The following is an 18,568-nucleotide window of genomic DNA, read 5'->3' as shown; positions in this document are numbered from 1 at the left end:
CTCAATTGATTCGAAAATGTGAGTTTTGACCAAAACATAAATAATCAAATTTTGTGGAAAAAACAACTCGAACCTTAATACATTTTGTTAGTCATTATTTGCCCAGGACAATAAATCAGAAATAAATCACAAGTTTTTTCGGTCATCTATATTAAATAATATATCATCCAAAAACACAATTGTTTAAACCTACTGAAATAAAAGCAGCCTACCATAATATTTTTTTTAATAAAAAAAGCTTGAAAACTCACAAATCTTGAATGTGCACTTATAATGAGAAACCTCGATCTATGTAAAAATGTGAAAACAACTGAAACAAAGTGAAATCACATTTTAGTGATCATTTAAATTTTTTTTGCCAAATCTCAAATAAGGCTGGAGAACTCAAGAAATAGCTTCCAATGTGTGTAGGTTTCATAATTTTATGCAGACAGGAGGATGTGCCACTTTTTATTGACTCTGTAGATGTTTCATCTTGGACAAATGTCTATATGCCAAGAGAGGAAGTTCTAAGAATATTTTTCACACTCTGTCATGTTTGTCTAGTATGGGCGTGAGCTCTCTCATAATTGTCAGTAGGATTTCCAGATGTGAGTTTACTGGGACCATTAAGGAAACCTGGCCGTGGGTCAGGGTATACCAGTTGCTTTTTCGGTTTGTTTGATGCTGTATTCAGTTTATCTGAATGTTTGTAGTGTATGATTTTTAATTTCGAGTATCACTGTTTACAATATGTTTTACTGCAGAATTTCTTCTGTGCCTGAATTCATCGGTTGGCATCAGTGGGTTATACCAGGTCCGAAGTGGTGCAAAACATTGTCCATTGTTGGTGTTCTTTTTTTTTTCTTGAAGGTTGTTCACCTTTGAGATAACTTTTAGGGGCCGATTTATCAAAGGTCGAAGTGAAAATTCTAATTTAAAAAATTCAAATTTCGAGCTCATTTTTGTGTATTTCCACTACGGGAATAGTCCAAATTCAATTCAAATCTGAAAAAAATGTGAACATTTGAATTTCGAAATTTATCATGTACTGTCTCTTTAAAAATTAGACTTTGACCATTCACCATTTAAAACCTACCGAATTCCAGTTTTAGGGGCAGATTTACATAGGGTCAAATATTGAGGGTTAATTAACCCTCAATATTGGACTGCCGATTGTAAATCCTTTGACTTCGAATATCGAAGTCGAAGGATTTACCGCAATTAGTTCGATCGAATGAAAAATCGTTTAAATCCTACGAATTGAAGGATTTTAATCAATCGATCGAACGATTTTTCTACGACCAAAAAAACCTTAGAAAGCCTATGGGGACTTTCCCCATAGGCTAACATTACACCTCGGTAGGTTTTAGGTGGCGAAGTACGGGGTCGAAGTTTTTTTTAAAGAGACAGTACTTTTGAATATTCAAATGATTTTTAGTTCGAATCGTTCGATTCAAAGTTGTAGTCGAAGGTCGAAGTAGCCAATTCAATGGTCGAAGTAGCCAAAAAAATCATTTGAAATTTGAAGTTTTTTTCCTTCTATTCCTTCACTCGAGCTAAGTAAATGGGCCCCTTAGCCTATGGGGACCTCCTAGAACCTATTTGGAGTCAATTGGTGGACTTTGAAAAATCTAATTTTTTGGGGGGAAAACGTAGAATCGGATGATTCGAATGCGCTATTACTTAGATTTGTACAATTCGAACGGAAAGGGACCTATTCAGCCAAAAACTTTCATTTAATTTCAGTTGGTCTTTTTGAATTTCGACATTTTTCAAATTTGAGATTTGACCCTTGATAGATCTGCACCTAAGTATGATGTAGAAAGTGATATTCTGAGAAAATTTGCAATTGGTTTTCATTTTTTATTATTTAAGATTTTTGCGTTATTTGGCTTTTTATCCAGCAGCTGTTCTATTTACATTTTACACAATCAGGTAGCTAGGGTCCAAATTACCCTAGCAACCATGCATTTGAACAAGAGATTAAAATATGAATAGGAGAGAGCCTGAATATAAAGATGAGTAATAAAAAGTAGTAATAGCAAGAAAAAGGCAAATAACTATAAAAATAAATAATGAAAACCAATTTAAAAATTCCTTAGAATTGGCCCTTCCTTTAACATATGAAAAATTACCTAAAAATGGACCACCCCTTTTAGGATTGTGAGAACAGCCCCCCAAAGAAATAGGACAAGAAAGAAAGAGAGATGAGAGGAATTAAAAAAAGGATGGGAGATAGGAAGTGATACACAATATATGTTGGTATTTAATCTTACTTAAAAGAAAATGCACAATTTTTTTGTAACAGATTATTTCTGTAATCGCAGATAATCTTGATCATACCAGAACAGTATAAATTTGGCATTTCTTTGCACCATGTTTTATGCCATTTTGTAAGTGTAAATGATCTAGCACAACCTTCTTAATATGTCTATTGGTAGAGCTTAGCAATATGTACAAGGTGTGGACAACTCCCTATTGACCATAAAGGAGAGCTAAACCCTAAAATACATTATCTTGGATCTTGTTAGGAGTATCAGTGACACAGCCCATGGTTATGGGCAGATTTATTAAAGTTCAAATGGTAAATTTGAATTCGATTTTAAATTTTTTTTGTTGTCAAAACTCACATATTCGAATTTAAAAGCACAGATTCGAAAGTAAATTTGTATTTGAGATTTAACACATCTTGACCATGGAAACAGCTCTAATTCGAATGTTTGCCATCTAAAACCTGCCGAGTTCATTTACAAGTCAGTCGCAGAGGTCGGTTGAACAACTGGAATATGTTAATTGTCTTCCTGACATTCAAGGTTTTTTTGAATATTCAGGTTAGGACTATGCAATCAAATTTAAGGAATTCAAGTTTTTTTATAAATAAAAATCCACTATTTTGGATTAAGCCGAACCCCTGAATTCTTTGCGAAAGATTCGGGCGAATACCGAACCTAATCCTAATTTGCATATGCAAATCCGAATCCTGCTGAAAAAGGCCGAATCCCGAACCAAATCCTGGATTCGGTGCATCCCTAATAAATAACCTCCCATTCGAGTTGTGAGTATGTTTAAATGTTTTTAGACTAGAAAAAAAATGTACATAAATTCAAAATTCAACCTTTGATAAATAACCCCCTTAGTGTGTTCTGGGCAGCTGTTGAGAAGCTATGGTAATAGTGCAGCAAATGTTCCTGATCTTTTTTTTTTTTGTGATCTGTTATATGGCTATTAGTGATGGGCGAATCTGTCCCATTTCTCTTTGCCAACCCCCAAAAAATTGGCCAAATGGCAAAAATTCGCAAAAGTCAATGGCGTCAAAATAATATTGATGCGCAACAATTTTGACAAAATCTACAATTTTTATACGAGCGACTCTTTTGTCCAAATGGATTAAAGTCAATAGATGTCCAAATAATTATGACGGTCACAATTGTTATGTACAAAAAAATTGACGCTCATAAAAATTGTCACCCGTCATAATTATTTTCCATGGCAAATTTTCGCCGTAGTTTCGTGAAAACATTCACGGGCAGCAAAAATGTGCTGCAAATCCATGTCTGGCTAATAAATTTGTCCATCAGTAATGGCTATAAGACATTCATATCTTGTTTCTCATGTTGTTTCTAAGTAATAAGGACGGTTTAATTTGTTTAGGGCCGCTTAATTGTCGGTGCCGCATCAGCCAGTGTTGTCAAAGCCTCTCTGAAAAATCTCACGTCGTCAAGGAGAAAAAGTGAACCACCCACAATTGAAATGTGCTTACCAAACTGCAAGGAACATTCCCCAACTTTGCAAGAAAAGAAATACAATATGTGCAGTAAGTAGTAGCTTTATAAATGGGCGCCCACATGTTTTTACCTATAACTATGAGAATAGGGAAAACTAACTAATATGACTCATGCAACTGTTTCCTAATGATGTATTGTCTGTATTGTAGGGAACCTGCAGAACTCCCTTATTTATTATGCAAGAAGCACCAAGAAAATGTTAAAGAATATGTTGGAAGAACAACAGAAATCTCTTGATTTTCTTTCAAACCAGGTATATTGTTTAGATGAAGGCCGTGTGCAGCCAATGTTATATTTGTTGCTGTGACAGAGGTAATTAGGAACAGGAGTAAGGCAAAGAGACAGAAATGCCAGATTGGTGTAAGGTTCGTTTTGTGAGGTGTGCCTATGTCTTTGTTAAAGGAGAAGGAAAGCCAAAAAATGACTTAAGCTGCAAGTGTTGCCTATAAATAGTAGATATAAGTACCAGCAAGCAATCTCCCATTAGATTTTCACTCAATCTTTTAGCTGCAATCGTTTTTTAAAAAAGTGTAAGCATGTATGAAATAGCATACCTTTGTTTCTGTCCACAAATGCTTCTGAATAGGGCACACGCATGCGCAATCGTTTGCATCCGTGCCCTGCGCATGCGCACTAGAATCATTTTTCTTCTATGTGCAGCGATGACGATGCGGTCACATGACACCTCCGCTCGTCATACAGAGGATAAAAGGTCAGCACTCACCCTTCATAAACAGTCTTTTGGTGCACGTCCCAGGCTGCCACCAACAGCCGAAATTACAGGAACATTTTGCATAAATAGACAGCACCCAGCGGGAATTTTCTTAAAAAGCCTTTATTTCCAGGGCTTTATTCAGACAAAATACAGCACGAAATACAGCTTGTCATCGCTAAGGAGCTGAGAACAAACATGCGCATTAACAACAGAGCGCAGGGCGGAAGTGACGCGCCTATTTGAATATGGCCGCGCCAAACTGTTACAAGCGCCATAACTTCGGAGTGTAAGTGCTCAGATGCAGCAGTGAAATACAAGTTTTTACAACATCGTTTCAGGAGGGGGCCTGGTGGGACAGGCAATAAAGTAGGATTCAATTTTTTACTTTCCTTCTCCTTTAAGCTGGCCATAGACGCAAAGATCCGATCGTACGATCGGACTCCCCCATCTCCCGACCTACCACTAACCATTCCGGTCAAATAAAGTAGTAAAAGAACAGATCTGTCGATGTTCTGCCCCTGACAGCAATCGTACGATAGTTATGTCCAACCAAAGCTGGTGACAGTCTCCCCCTACAAATCATACGATTGGCAATACACGCAGAGATATTATTGGCAGCCAACAGAAATCTTTTAACTTGTCCGATCGACTAAACGACCGATCTCCATGGGGCGAAAAATGTCGGGACTCTCCACACACGGTCCGAAAATCTTATGAATCCTTGATTCGTACGATCTGATCTTTGCGTCTATGGCCAGCTTAAAGCAAGCATACTATAAGGGTCATTTTGATGCTGGATCTGTCCATCGACCAATTGGAAGCCCAGATTACAGTGAGCATATTTCTGTATTGTGCAGATATATATGTTTATATTGAAAAGGTCCAAATTGCTTCCTGTGCCCTATAGTGCTATGTCCGTGTATCTAGATCGTCACTTAGGAGGATATTTACTAAATATGAATGCAAACATCACGAAAAATTAGGGAATTTTGACTCTGACTTTGAATCTGACTTTTAAAAAAATCAGGAATTTTTCAGAATTTATTAAACCCCGTGGATGGAAAAGTCCGAATCTGAAAATCCGCCATCTCAGACCTGTTGATATTACATATGTCAATGGGAGAAGTCCCAATGATTTTTTGATGTGCGATGGGTTTCGTGCAATACCCTGAAGTTTTCAGGTGAAAAATCCGAAAAAATCGCATACCTCCCAACTGTCCCGTTTTCAGAGGGACAGTCCCTCTTTTGACAGCTCAACCCGCAGTCCCTCGTTTGTACTGGAAAGTCACGATTTTCTCTGCATTGAACAGGCAGAAAAAGAAACAAAGTTTCTAAAGTAATTGGCTTTTGGCAGAGAGCCCAGAACAGCCACAGCTGCAGATAAGACACTTTTGTAACAATTTTGAGATAAGCAAATAATTAATTGTAAACACTATAAGATAACAGGTCCCTTGGGAGACGTTAGACTCACAGCTTAAAGGGCAATTCACCTTCATTAGCAAAACTGTAATAGCTGGAAAAAAAACACAGAAATATGTTCACCTGGCAAATTTTGTAAAATGAACATAGTAATTTGGGGGTGTGACCACAAAAATGTGCGTGGTCAAAACTTTTTGGACCCTCTTTTTATTTACAAAATGTTGGGAGGTATGAAATTGTGAAAATCTGATTTTTTTTTTGGGAAAGCAAATTTTTGGGAAAATGTAATAATAAATAAGCGCAAAGAACCAAAGTGGATTTGATTGGAGTTTGCAGCAGAAAATATTGAGAATAATTTGGACTTTGATAAATAACCCCCTTAATCCTTTGACAATTTACATGGGCAAGGTTTGCTCTGATAGCTTTGTTTCTGAGCTAAACTGTCATTTTCAATTAACTAAAGTTTGGCATAAAAATGTAATTTCACAAGGGACTGAAGCGTACATTGCACTGCTGCTGCTAAGCAAATTAAAATACATTCGGGAACAATACCCAAACGTTATTAATAAGTGATGGTATGGCAAGTGAAAGAGAGGTTATACTGTATCTCAATTTATGAGAACATTAAAAGCCCTTAGCATCTTATCTTAACCTTATGCATAATTCAATGCATAATCAATATACATTATGTTGCGGCTCTTCATATATATGTTTAGTAGGTGGGTATTAATAGTTCTGTGGCTCAAGCTTCGATTTGTTTTTATACTAATACGCAAATCACACATTTTTGGGGCCCATTTACTTAGTTCGAGTGAAGGAATAGAATAAAAAAAACTTTGAATTTCAAATGTTTTTTTTGGCTACTTTGACCATCGAATTGGCTACTTCGATCTTCGACTACGACTTTGAATCGAACGATTCGAACTAAAAATCGTTCGAATATTCGACCATTCGATAGTCGAAGTCTCTTTAAAAAAAACTTCGACCCCCTACTTCGCCCCCTAAAACCTACCGAAGTCAATGTTAGCCTATGGGGAAGGTCCCCATAGGCTTTGCCAGGCCCGGATTTGCGGCAAGGCCGCATAGGCCCGGGCCTAGGGCGGCAAAAAAATAGGGGCGGCATGCCGCCCAGCCGCATTATACGCCCCCATGCAATTACAGTAGCTGCGCCGGCGTTTTTTCGCCGGCGCGCTGGGAAGGGGAGGTGAGGTGGGCGCTAGGACCGCGCGGCCACCTGGTCGGACCGCGCGGCCTAGGGACGCCCGAAATTGAAATCCGGCGCTGGGCTTTGCAATCTTTTTTTGGTCGAAGAAAAATCGTTCGATCGATGGATTAGAATCCTTCGAATCGTTCGAAGGATTTAATTGTTCGATCAAACGATTTTTCGTTCGATTGTTCGATCAAACTATTTGCGTTAAATCCTTCGACTTCGATATTCGAAGGATTTACATTCGACAGTTGAATATCGAGGGTTAATTAACCCTCGATATTCGACCCTAGGTAAATCTGCCCCTTAGTTTTTAACAAATAACAATATACAGAGTGAAAAATAAACTAAATCTTACTGTCATTAAATCTATAGGTTCTTGAACTAACCAATAAGGTTCTTCTTTTGAATGCAGAAGTCTTGAAAAAACATACAGATCCTTTTCCACAAAGGCCAATTCAAACACACGGTGAGATATATTAATCTTGAGTGAAATACAGGTATGGGACCTGGGGGTTTCCGGATAAGGGATCTTTCCGTAATTTGTGTCTTTATACCTTGTCTACTAAAAAATCATTTAATGAAGCCAATAGGCTGGTTTTGCCTCCAATAAGGATTAATAATATCTTAGTTTGGATCAAGTACAAGCTACTGTTTTATTATTACAGAGAAAAAGGAAATTAATTTTAAAAATCAGAATTATTTGGATAAAATGGAGTCTATGGGAGAAGGCCTTTTTAGAAAATATTTAAAGGGCGTATTGCTAACAGCGCCTTGATAAATATTGTTATTAATATTACTATTATTAAATAATAGTTATATAACTGGTGACTAATAAATACTAACTTCCTATACCAATAGGTTTTGATTGCAGTGATATCAAGGAAACATTTCACTCAGTTTCTAAAGCTCCAAGTGGGTTGTACATAATCCAACCAGAAGGAACCTATTCACCATTTGAGGTAAATAGTGGCTGTTTTGTATTTCGGCTCTACATTCATGCTAATGAGATTTAGCTCCTTTCTTGTGTATCTTAGGCAGTCTTTATAAACATGGAGTAGCTTCACTTTCTGTCTTGCATGGTTAGGCTGAACATAGGGATGCACCGAATCCCGAGTATGGTTAGGGATTCAGCCAAATCCAAGTCATTTTTAGAAGGATTAGTCCGAATCCAAAAGCCTAGATGAACAAAATTCAAGCCCTATATAATGGGGTTTTTTTCGCTCGCACATTGGCAGTTTCCGCCCAGCGTGAGGGTTTGGATATGACTCAGTATTTGGCCGACTCCAGACAAAAGTATTCTGGGATTCGTCCAAAAACCCAAAAAAGAAGGGTTTGGTCCATCCGTAGTTGAAAGTAGTTGTTGCATTGCTGACTCGTCAGCCTATACTTCCTAATTGTGTTTGATCCCTTAGCTAGGACTTTCTCCCTTGGATGGGTAAGTTCCCTGTTATTTATACACTTATGCTTTTACTTTTTATGCTGTTGTGTTCCACCCCAGGTCAGTTCCTCTGTATTTTGTTGTTCTAATGCTGCTACTCTTTTGATTCAGAGCCTCAGTAGTGATGTGGATTTTTCTTTTATGGGTTGTTCAGCTATTGACAAAATATATTTCCCAGTGCCAAATCCCAAAAACGTCCTACCAATCTAAGTTACCAGGTTCTTACTCTAATTTGATGCAGTGATCCAAGGGAACCAATGGAACTGGGGGTCACATTTACTAAGCTCGAGTGAAGTATTCCAATGAAAAAAACTTCGAATTTCGAAGTATTTTTTTGGGTACTTCGACCATTGAATAGGCTACTACGACCTTCGACTTCGATTAAACTAAAAATCTTTCAACTATTGGACCATTCGATAGTCCAAGTACTTGTTAGCCTATGGGGACCTTCCCCATCACTTTTCTAAGCTTTTTTTGATAGAAGAAAAATCCTTCAATTGATCGCTTAAAATTGTTCGAATCGTTCGATTCAAAGGATTTTATCGTTTTTACTTTGAACGATCGATCGTAGGGTTTGCGCTAAATTCTTCGAATTTGATATTTGTATTCGAGGGTCGAATTTGAGGTTTTATTAACCCTCAATATTCGACCCTTAGTAAATGTGCCCCTTGGTGTTAGTGTTACAAGAAACCTTCTAATTGTTATTGATACAATCCATCCAGTAGAACCACGTAGTCTTTGACAACTACGGCTCTTGTGTCCAGAATATAAAGTACTTTGTTTTAGTTGATTTCCTTATTCCCTTAGTTGATTCTCCTTTGTGCGTGGATATCAACTGTAACATTTGCCAAGTAATGGCTACTGAGAATAATTTATTGAATGTACCTTTGGGCTGAAGAAAATCAAATAGGCAGTTCACAAATCTGGTTCCCCAATTCACTTTTATGTTCATCCCCCAATAACCAAATCATCTCTTACCTTCTCGTGTTAGTCCAGCTCACAATTATTTCTGTTAGAAAAATTTAATTATTTTGCATATATGCAATTATTGAACACATGCTTTTTATATATACTTCTGGAAGAGCTGCCTTCTGAGATGTTTATTTTCCTTTTGATGATGTAATTGTATTTTCCATATTTGAGTGCATTAATTTACTGTAAAAAAATGCTTTCCAGCTGCAGTAAGATCATAAAAAGTAACAGGTACAGTACTAAGCAGAGTTATAAAATATTTCTGAGTAAACTCATACATGATGTGACCCAAGCCCAATGAGTATATTCTCTTTGTAAGAGATCACTATTTATACATGTTGGAAATGTTGAGAAAACTCCTATAATGTTGAAAAGCTCCTTTAAAATAATGAGATGGATGCTTAATGGAAGAAAGTAAGACTTCATGGAATTTTCATTACTTTTTCAACCATCTTCTGTTATTGGTTGGAGAGTACCATTGGTTTAAACACTAAGGAACCAAGAACCAAATACAAATTCTGCTTTATAATCTAATGTTCTGGGTACTCCTGCACACGGACACACGTTATGGCACAGCCCACAGCATGCCGATGTTACTGTAATCTTACAATCAACTTAAAAGCAGCTTTGCTTCAATGCAGTCGCTACCAAAGTTATTCTTCATTTTCAAAAGCAGGTTCAGGTAAAATGAAAAAAATTGCAGAGGTTTTTTTTTGTGTCACACAACCCCATGTGATTTGTAAACTCAACGCAGGGTTTCCTTAAAGGTTGCAATCTTAAATTGCCCCTTAATGTCTTTTGTTGCATCATTCTCCCCCAAATAATTTAGACCCTGAGGGATGGCTGCAGTCATTGAAAAGCACAGCAAATTCCTGGCCCCACAGAAACCCATTCAGCATCTGTTTTGATGTGAATCTTGTAGGGGCAAATTCATCAAGGGTCGAATATCGAGGGTTAATTAACCCTCGATATTCGACTGGGAATGAAAATCCTTCGACTTTGAATATCGAACGATCGAAGGAATAATCGTTCGATCGAACGATTAAATCCTTCAAATCAAACGATTCTAAGGATTTTAATCCAACGATCGAAGGATTATCCTTCGACCAAAAAAAGTTAGGCAAGCCTATGGGGACCTTCCCCATAGGCTAACATTGGGTTCGGTAGCTTTAAAGTGGCGAACTAGGGGGTCGAAGTTTTTTCTTAAAGAGACAGTACTTCGACTATCGAATAGTCAAACGATTTTTAGTTTGAATCCTTCGATTCAAAGTCGTAGTTGAAGGTCGAAGTCGCCCATTCGATGGTCGAAGTAGCCAAAAAATCACTTCGAAATTCAAAGTTTTTTTCTTCTATTCTTTCACTCGAAGTTAATGAATTGGCCCCTTTGTGTTGGATTGGCTCACCAGGGTACCAGAAAAACTCCTAGTGAACCCAGGTGTCAATGAGCCCACCTGCTCTTTGATTTTATAATGCTATACTACTGTCATTTTTCATTTTGGTGTTTTAGATATGTCAGAGTAGATAAAACAGAGACTGGGGGAATAAAAAAGGCATGAGAAGAGAGGAGAAAGTGTGGAGAGTGGACCTTTTGACTAAGGTTTTCAGGAGAAATCCTAGCATCTCAGTCCAACACTGGAGACATATTCTAATGTGCCAAAAGCAGTTCCCATACGGTAGCTCACGTTTCATATGATATTTGTTATGAATAAGCCTTGTCTTAAGTGGCTTAAGCACACAGGTGAAGCGAGATCTGAGGTCTCATTTAATTAAGGTAACAGCTTATATTTTATATATATTCTTTTTATAGTTTTTTTCCTGATGGTGCAAAAAAATGAAGCACACTTTGCATTATAGGTGCCAGTAAGTTGCCTCATCTATATATTCAACCATATCATTGGTCTATCCGAGAATACACAGAAGAAGCCAAGTACTTACAATTATTTGCATTTTTATTTAACCAACTTTGCCACTGTGCACACTGGTTGGGGAGAGTCTACACCTCCCTTTGTCAAATGGTCAACTGTTTTGGTACTCTTACAGGAAAATGCAGCCTGATTTTTTTAACAGTCATTTTAAAAACCATATAAATTGCAACTGTGAAGATGATTATGTTTCCTTTAATAAGTACTGTCTTTTTACTTGTGACTAGGCATTTTGCGACATGGACTATCGAGGAGGAGGTTGGACAGTTATTCAGAAAAGAATTGATGGATCAATTGATTTCCAGAGAAGCTGGATTGATTATAGGGAAGGATTTGGAGAGCTTTCAGGTAGTGAGATTTAAAGGAGTCCTTAAAAAAAGTGTGTTAGTTTGCTCAGAGTGCAGTTTCACATTGCTGATAATGATTCTAGTTCATTTTCTTTTCAGTCAGCATGGGGTTCAGCAGAAAAAACTGTAATTATCTCCAAATGGGCTTTTGTAACAAGGAAAAACTTTGGCAGTTTTAGGTGCCAACGTTTTTATCCAGGGAAATATTGCTGAGTTTTTTTGGCCAAAAACCCAACATAAGTACGGAAACTCACGGCAGTTGTCCTTAATGGTTGCTCGAGCCAAAAACCTAAAGCAATCATCAATAGGGGCCTTATTGTGTGACAAAATAATTAATATTTTATAATTTGTTTTTCAAGGAGAATTTTGGTTGGGTCTGAAGAAGACATTCTGCATCCTGAATCAGAAAAACTCAATCTTCATGCTGAACATTGCTTTGGAGGCTGAAGATGGCACAATTGCTTATGCCTCATATGATAGCTTCTGGCTTGAAGATGAAAGTAATAATTTTATAATGCACGTTGGACGCTATTCAGGAACTTCAGGTAAGAGCACTAAAAAACATGTAAATGCATTATTTTTTTGAAGGAAAAAGACAATAAAAAACACAGGAGGTGCTAATTTTTAAGATACACCAAAAATTGCTGTTACACCACAGACCACTTGACCAATTGAGTATAGAAAAACATTGCGTGACGTTTTCTGTAGGAATGTTTTTAGGGCTGGTTTGTATTTTAAAGAAGAGGTGTATAGGCCTTGCGTAAAAGGTTTGTGATTTTAGTCATTGGGCTGTACATAACAAATTGCCACCCATTCAGGATCAAGAAAATGTACATATATAATACCTTTATCCCAGTGGTTATCGTTTTTTTTCAGTTCAAGCACCCTTGAAGGTCCAACTTTTCTTTAGGCTCACCCCATAGCTAATAAAATGGTTGCAAATATCGGGAAATATCAGGGTATCAGTCATTTAGCCATATTTCCAAGAATATCTAGAACAGCAAATAAATATTCACCCCAAGTCTAACTCTAACTGACCTTCAAAAGTATCTAGGAGAACCTATAAGTCTACCACAGAAGCCCCAACAGATATTCATTTCTTGCTTAGATCAGTGAAATATAAACTGGTAACCTACAATGTATGTGAATTAACATTTATTTTGAAAAAATGTATACAGTATGTACTACACTATGCACTAGGATTGCTACCTCATTTCTGTTTTTTTTTTTGTTTTTTTTATTTATTTTTATTTTTGTGATTTGTTATTGAAAAATCTAAAAAAAAAAAAAACATTAAGAGAGAGAGTATCTAGGAGAGCAAATTGTAATTTTCCCAAATTTTCCCAAATTTTCAGTTTCAACTAGCCTTTAGGCTACTCTCATTCTGCCACTGCTCTAAGCCCCCGGTGGGGTCAGCTTCAGAGTATTCACCCTAAGTCTTACCTTAACCTTCAAGCTTGGCCTTCAAGTGTGTCTAGGAGAGCAAATTGTCAGCAGAAAGGGAAAAAAATATTGGGCATATTTTTACTGTTGCTAACATTAGGGGCATATTTAACAAGGGTCGAATTTCGAAGTTAAAAATACTTTGAAATTCGACCATCGAATTGAAATACTTCTACTTCGAATATCGAAGTCGAAGTTTTTTTCATCAAATTTGGGTATCCTGCGAAGGATTTCATCGATCGATCAAACGATTTTACTTCGACTTCCAAAAACATAAAAAAATGCACTAGAAGGTCCCCATACGCTAACATAGCATTTCGGCAGGTTTAATTTGGTGAAGTATTGAAGTCCAAGTTCTTTTAAAGAGATAGTACTTCAATTATCAAATGGTCGAATATTCGAACGATTTTAATTTCAATCGAAGTCGTAGGGGCACATTTACTTAGCTCGAGTGAAGGAATAGAATAAAAAATACTTAGAATTTCGAATGTTTTTTTGGCTACTTCGACCATCGAATTGGCTACTTCAACCTTCGACTATGACTTCGAATTGAACGATTCGAACTTAAAATTGTTTGACTATTCGACCATTCGATAGTCGAAGTACTGTCTCTTTAAAAAAAGCTTTGACCCCCTACTTCACCACCTAAAACCTACCGAGCATCAATGTTAGCCTATGGGGAAGGTCCCCATAGGCTTTCCTAGCAATTTCTGGTCAAAGGAAAATCGTTCGATTGATGGATTAAAATCCTACGATCGTTCGAACAAACGAATATCGGTAAATCCTTCGACTTCGATATTCGAAGTCGAAGGATTTTACTTCGACGGTCGAATATCGAGGGTTAATTAACCCGTATTATCCTATTTGATGGTCGAAGTATCCAAAAAATTACTTTGAATTTCGAATATTTTACTTCGAAAACTCCCTCGAATTCACTTCGACCCTTGATAAATCTGCCCCTACGTACATTCTCCTTACTCATTCACAAATGAAAGTTTTCTCTACAGATATAACAAAGAACGTGACTCTGACTGTTTAAAGTAGTTAGATAAACATATTATCTATATTTAATTGTAGGTGATGCTCTTCGAGGCTACAAGAAAGAAGACAATCAGAATGCTATGCCTTTCAGCACCTTTGATGCTGACAATGATAGGTGTAACCCATCATGTACTGTTAATGGCAAGTCTATAAACAGCTGTAGTCTGCTCAACAACCGGAGTGGCTGGTGGTTTAGTCAGTGTGGTACAGCCAACCTGAATGGAGTTCACAAAGTAACAAGGCATGTGGATATCTCCGGCATACACTGGGACACGTGGAAAGAAAACAAGGAAACTGTGAAAATCAAATCTGCTTCTATGAAAATTAAAAGAATATATAATCCTTATTTCCAGTGATTTTGGTTTACTGAAAAGTAGAGTATATTGAAAGGTTATTAAAGGTTTTTCATATATTTAAATGGCATATTTATGTAAAGTATGTTTAATAAAATAACATGCAAACTGCCCAAGAGTATTTATTTAATGAAAAGGTAGTGCCCTAACTCCCGCTACTTCTGTACATTAAAAATCCAGCAACGGCCTTTGTAGTACCTTGCATGATTACACTTATATCATTAATGTAAGGACTTTAATCCACACTGTTGTTCATATTGCTTCCAGTCCTACATTTATGATCAGCAGAATGACTGGCATAGACATGCATAATGGACTTCTTTTAACAAAACGGTTACAACAAAGGGTGGAGGAAGGGAGGAGGTTGTATATTGGTAATCTAAATATCTACCTCTACCTTGCAAGGACCAAACATGGAGTAGTTCTCTTTCCCAGTTTGCCCAATGTAAAACAACTCCATAGATATATGATTAAAACAATAGACCAAAAAGTATGTTAGTCATGGGCCCTGTTCATTGGTTCCTTGATTTCTATTCATTCCATTTGTACCGTTGTGTAACTTATAAGTAAGGGCCAGTCATTTAGTAGTGCAGTCTGATTCCGTGGCTATGATCCATTCCATATGTACTGCAAGATATAATGATCAGATCAGAAAAAAAGGGTGAATGAACAGAGGACTGTGAAAGAAATACTGTGGGATCCAGAACATTTTGAAAAAAAGAGGAAATGGACTCATTTAATTCTAAATGTCTTGCGATTGATAAATCCTAGAAATTAGAGTTAGAAAATCTTGAATTCGAAAAAATTTAGAAGTTGAGTTTTTTCCCAAGGCTTTTCCAAATTGAAGCAAAATCTCAAATTCCAATGATAATAAATTTGTGCCATGGAGGAAAATATGGAAATTGTACTCCAATTACACTTTTTTTAACCAGTTTTATAACTAAGTCCCCTCAAGCTCCACTAATGGGGTTAATTACTAAACTCTGATCGGGAGTTTATCTGGTTGGGCTTTTTGAGGCAAAATTCTATTTTTTCAGGGTTTTATTTTAAAAACTAGAACTTTTCGAGATTTTTTAAAGCCCGATGCTGCAAAAAGCCAGAATCTGAAAACCTGCCATCTCAGACCTGCCGAGGTTGTGTATAAGTCAATGGCAGAGGTCCCAGTCCTATTTGGAAGTTTCTGTGGTCTGGAATTAGGTCGGGAAATCCGACCATTTCAGGCAAAAATACGGAAATTTCTGGCTCTTTGGGAAAAATCCGGAACGATTCGGTAAAAACCCCCGAAAAATCATACAATGTGTTTTTTCACATGAGTTTTTACCCAAACTGTTTAAATCGAGCTTTTTTAACAATAAATATGGTACAATTAGGTATGGGTGTTTCTTATGTTTTTTTTTAATTTAAATACATTTGGATTTTAGTAAATAACCCCTAAATGTTACCTTCAATGTGCACCCCATGCTCATCCTTTAAACTCAGCATTATTTTCTTTATAAACACTCAGAATTCACTGAACTTAAAAGAAGTTGACTAGATTAGAGGCACGTTTTTACTCCTTTTCTACTGGCTTTCGTGTGTGCCCAAAGAAAGTCCTCCCTATTTGCCAGCCTATGATTAAGTGTCCCTGTGTGACACAAAACGCGTCAGGCGTTATTCTTTTTTAGATGTGATGTAAACTAAAGTATTATATTTTATATATAATTTCTGGCTCTTGGAATCTACTTTCGTTGGATATTCCGGATTGGTGCCTGCCTAATGTGATTTGTTGTGAAGTACTCCCCTATGCTGAAGGTCTGGGGCATGTGCACCCAACTGGGAAAGCGGTAAGCTTATCCTAATGATACATTAAGATTTATGCTTCTCATGAAACTTTTGGATTTTTTGCTCCCTATTTGCTAGTCAGCCTTCACCCATTTTTGATCATAGGTGCCTGCACGGATCAGAAAACCGCATGTGTCTTAGCCCCTGAGCAGTAATGAAGCAATAATGAAGCCCTCCAGTTCATCAAATATTATTATTTAAACCAGATAAGTGCTGACAATATGTGATTGCGACTGTCTTCCAAGACCTTCTATTGGAGCCATTTCCAGGGAAACCAGAGCACAACATAAATAAACTCACAATAATGTTCATGTATTTGGCCAGTGTTATCCAGAGAAATAAAGTTCAGGAAATTAGCATTGTCATATCTTTCCCTATCATTTCGTGGCAGTAAATAAAATGTCACTTCTTCACTGCAATATAGAAACCTACAGATTCTGTTCTGAGTGTACAGTTCATCTTTGGATCAATTGATTCTTTTGTAGGAAGATGGAAAGACTTATTCACATGGAACGCAGTGTTGCTGACGTGGCTTTTGCTGAACATCTGGAATCACTAGTGGGGTTTTTGTGAAAAGTTTAATTAAACATTAAGTCTGTAACCAGATTCCCCATGCTGCTTTGCACTGTATATGGGTTATACAGTAATTAATCACATTGCTTAAAGGAAAACTATACCGAACAATGTAGGTCTCTATAAACAGATATGGAGTAAAACAGCTCATTTGTAAAGCCCTGCTTCATTTAAATAAACCATTTTCATAATAATATAATTTTTTTGTAGTATGTGCCATTGGGTTATTATAAATAGAAAATTGCCATTTTAAAAAATAAGGGCCTCCCCTTGGGATCGTACGATTCAGGGTGCACACAAACAAACCACATGTTAGGTCACATGAGCCAATTTACAGACAGAGTTGTGTCTTTTGCTTCCTCACTTCTTCCTGTTACAGTTAGTGTTGTAGTATTTCTGGTCAGGTGATCTCTGAGGCAGCACACAGACCATCACAAAATGGTGGTTCAAGGCAAGAGATGTGAAAGGGCAATATTTACTTAAATATATATACCAGTTTGGTAAGATTCTTTAACATGTCACTTAACTTGATATAAACTATCTGTTGCTTAAGTATTCATTTTGGGGGTACAGTTTTCCTTTAACACAACTCACGCCATTCTACCTGCAGCTGTGATGTTTCAATTAGATCATTAATCTAAACCTCAAAATTTTCAGGTTTAGCAAAACAATCAAAATTTTATCCCATGTCAGACATATTTGTTTTATGAAGTATCCACTGTAAAAGTGTAGTTCACTTTTCACAAACCTTGTATAAAAACAGTAGTTGCTACACTTTTTCAGTACAGGTATGGGATCGATTATCCAGAATGCTCGGGACCTGGGGGTTTCCGGATAAGGGGTCTTTCCGTAATTTGGATCTTCATTTTTTAAGTCTACTAAAAAATCATGTAAGCATTAAATTAGCCCAATAGGCTAGTTTTGCTTCCAATAAGGATTAATTATATCTTAGTTTGGATCAAATACAATTTACCTGTTTATTATTATTACAGAGAAAAAGGGAATTGTTTTTAAAATGTTGGATTATTTGATTATAATGGAGCATATAATCTGAGCTTTATGGATAAGGAGTTTCTGGATAACAGATCCCTTACAAGCTCCTTTGAAGGTCCAATCTTTAGTCAAGCACCCCCTTAGCTCAGTTATAGATTTAGGTAAACATTGGCACAGGTATGGGATCCGTTATCCAGAATGCTCCGATAACGGCGGAACAGAATTGGAAGGCCGTCTCCCATCGACTCCATTTTATCCAAATAATGCCTTAACTGAAAATAGTTCCGTCATGAACTGCTGGCTCTTTATGAAAGCACATGACTAGGCAAAATGACCTGAAATGGCTGCCAACACACTACAATATTACAGCTAAAAAAATACATTTATTGGTTCAAGAATAATATTTTAAATGGTAGAAGGAATTACTTGCAATGTACACTATGAAATTTAGTAATAAAAACTATACCATAAAAATGATGACAGAATCCCTTTAAGTGACACGATGGGGCAGATTTATCAAGGGTTGAATTTGAAGTTCATGAGAGTTCTTTAAA

At 36.8% G+C, this 18,568-nt stretch overlaps 1 protein-coding gene across 1 annotated transcript; it reads left to right on the top strand.

Moving 5' to 3' along the window:
• The first annotated feature begins 3,624 nt into the window (after positions 1 to 3,624).
• angptl5.L (angiopoietin like 5 L homeolog) lies at positions 3,625 to 14,738 on the top strand. The gene is made up of 7 exons (XM_018247753.2): positions 3,625 to 3,796; positions 3,917 to 4,020; positions 7,484 to 7,577; positions 7,970 to 8,070; positions 11,671 to 11,791; positions 12,150 to 12,335; positions 14,311 to 14,738. The coding sequence occupies exons 1-7, from the start codon at positions 3,733 to 3,735 to the stop codon at positions 14,628 to 14,630; spliced, it is 990 nt and encodes a 329-aa protein (XP_018103242.1). The 5' UTR covers positions 3,625 to 3,732; the 3' UTR covers positions 14,631 to 14,738.
• The last annotated feature ends 3,830 nt before the right edge of the window (positions 14,739 to 18,568 follow it).

This window comes from Xenopus laevis, chromosome 2L, assembly GCF_017654675.1.
Source record: "Xenopus laevis strain J_2021 chromosome 2L, Xenopus_laevis_v10.1, whole genome shotgun sequence".
NCBI classification, from domain to species: domain Eukaryota; kingdom Metazoa; phylum Chordata; class Amphibia; order Anura; family Pipidae; genus Xenopus; species Xenopus laevis.
The sequence above is the reverse complement of the archived record's forward strand: the minus strand, read 5'-3'. Positions and strand labels throughout refer to the sequence as shown.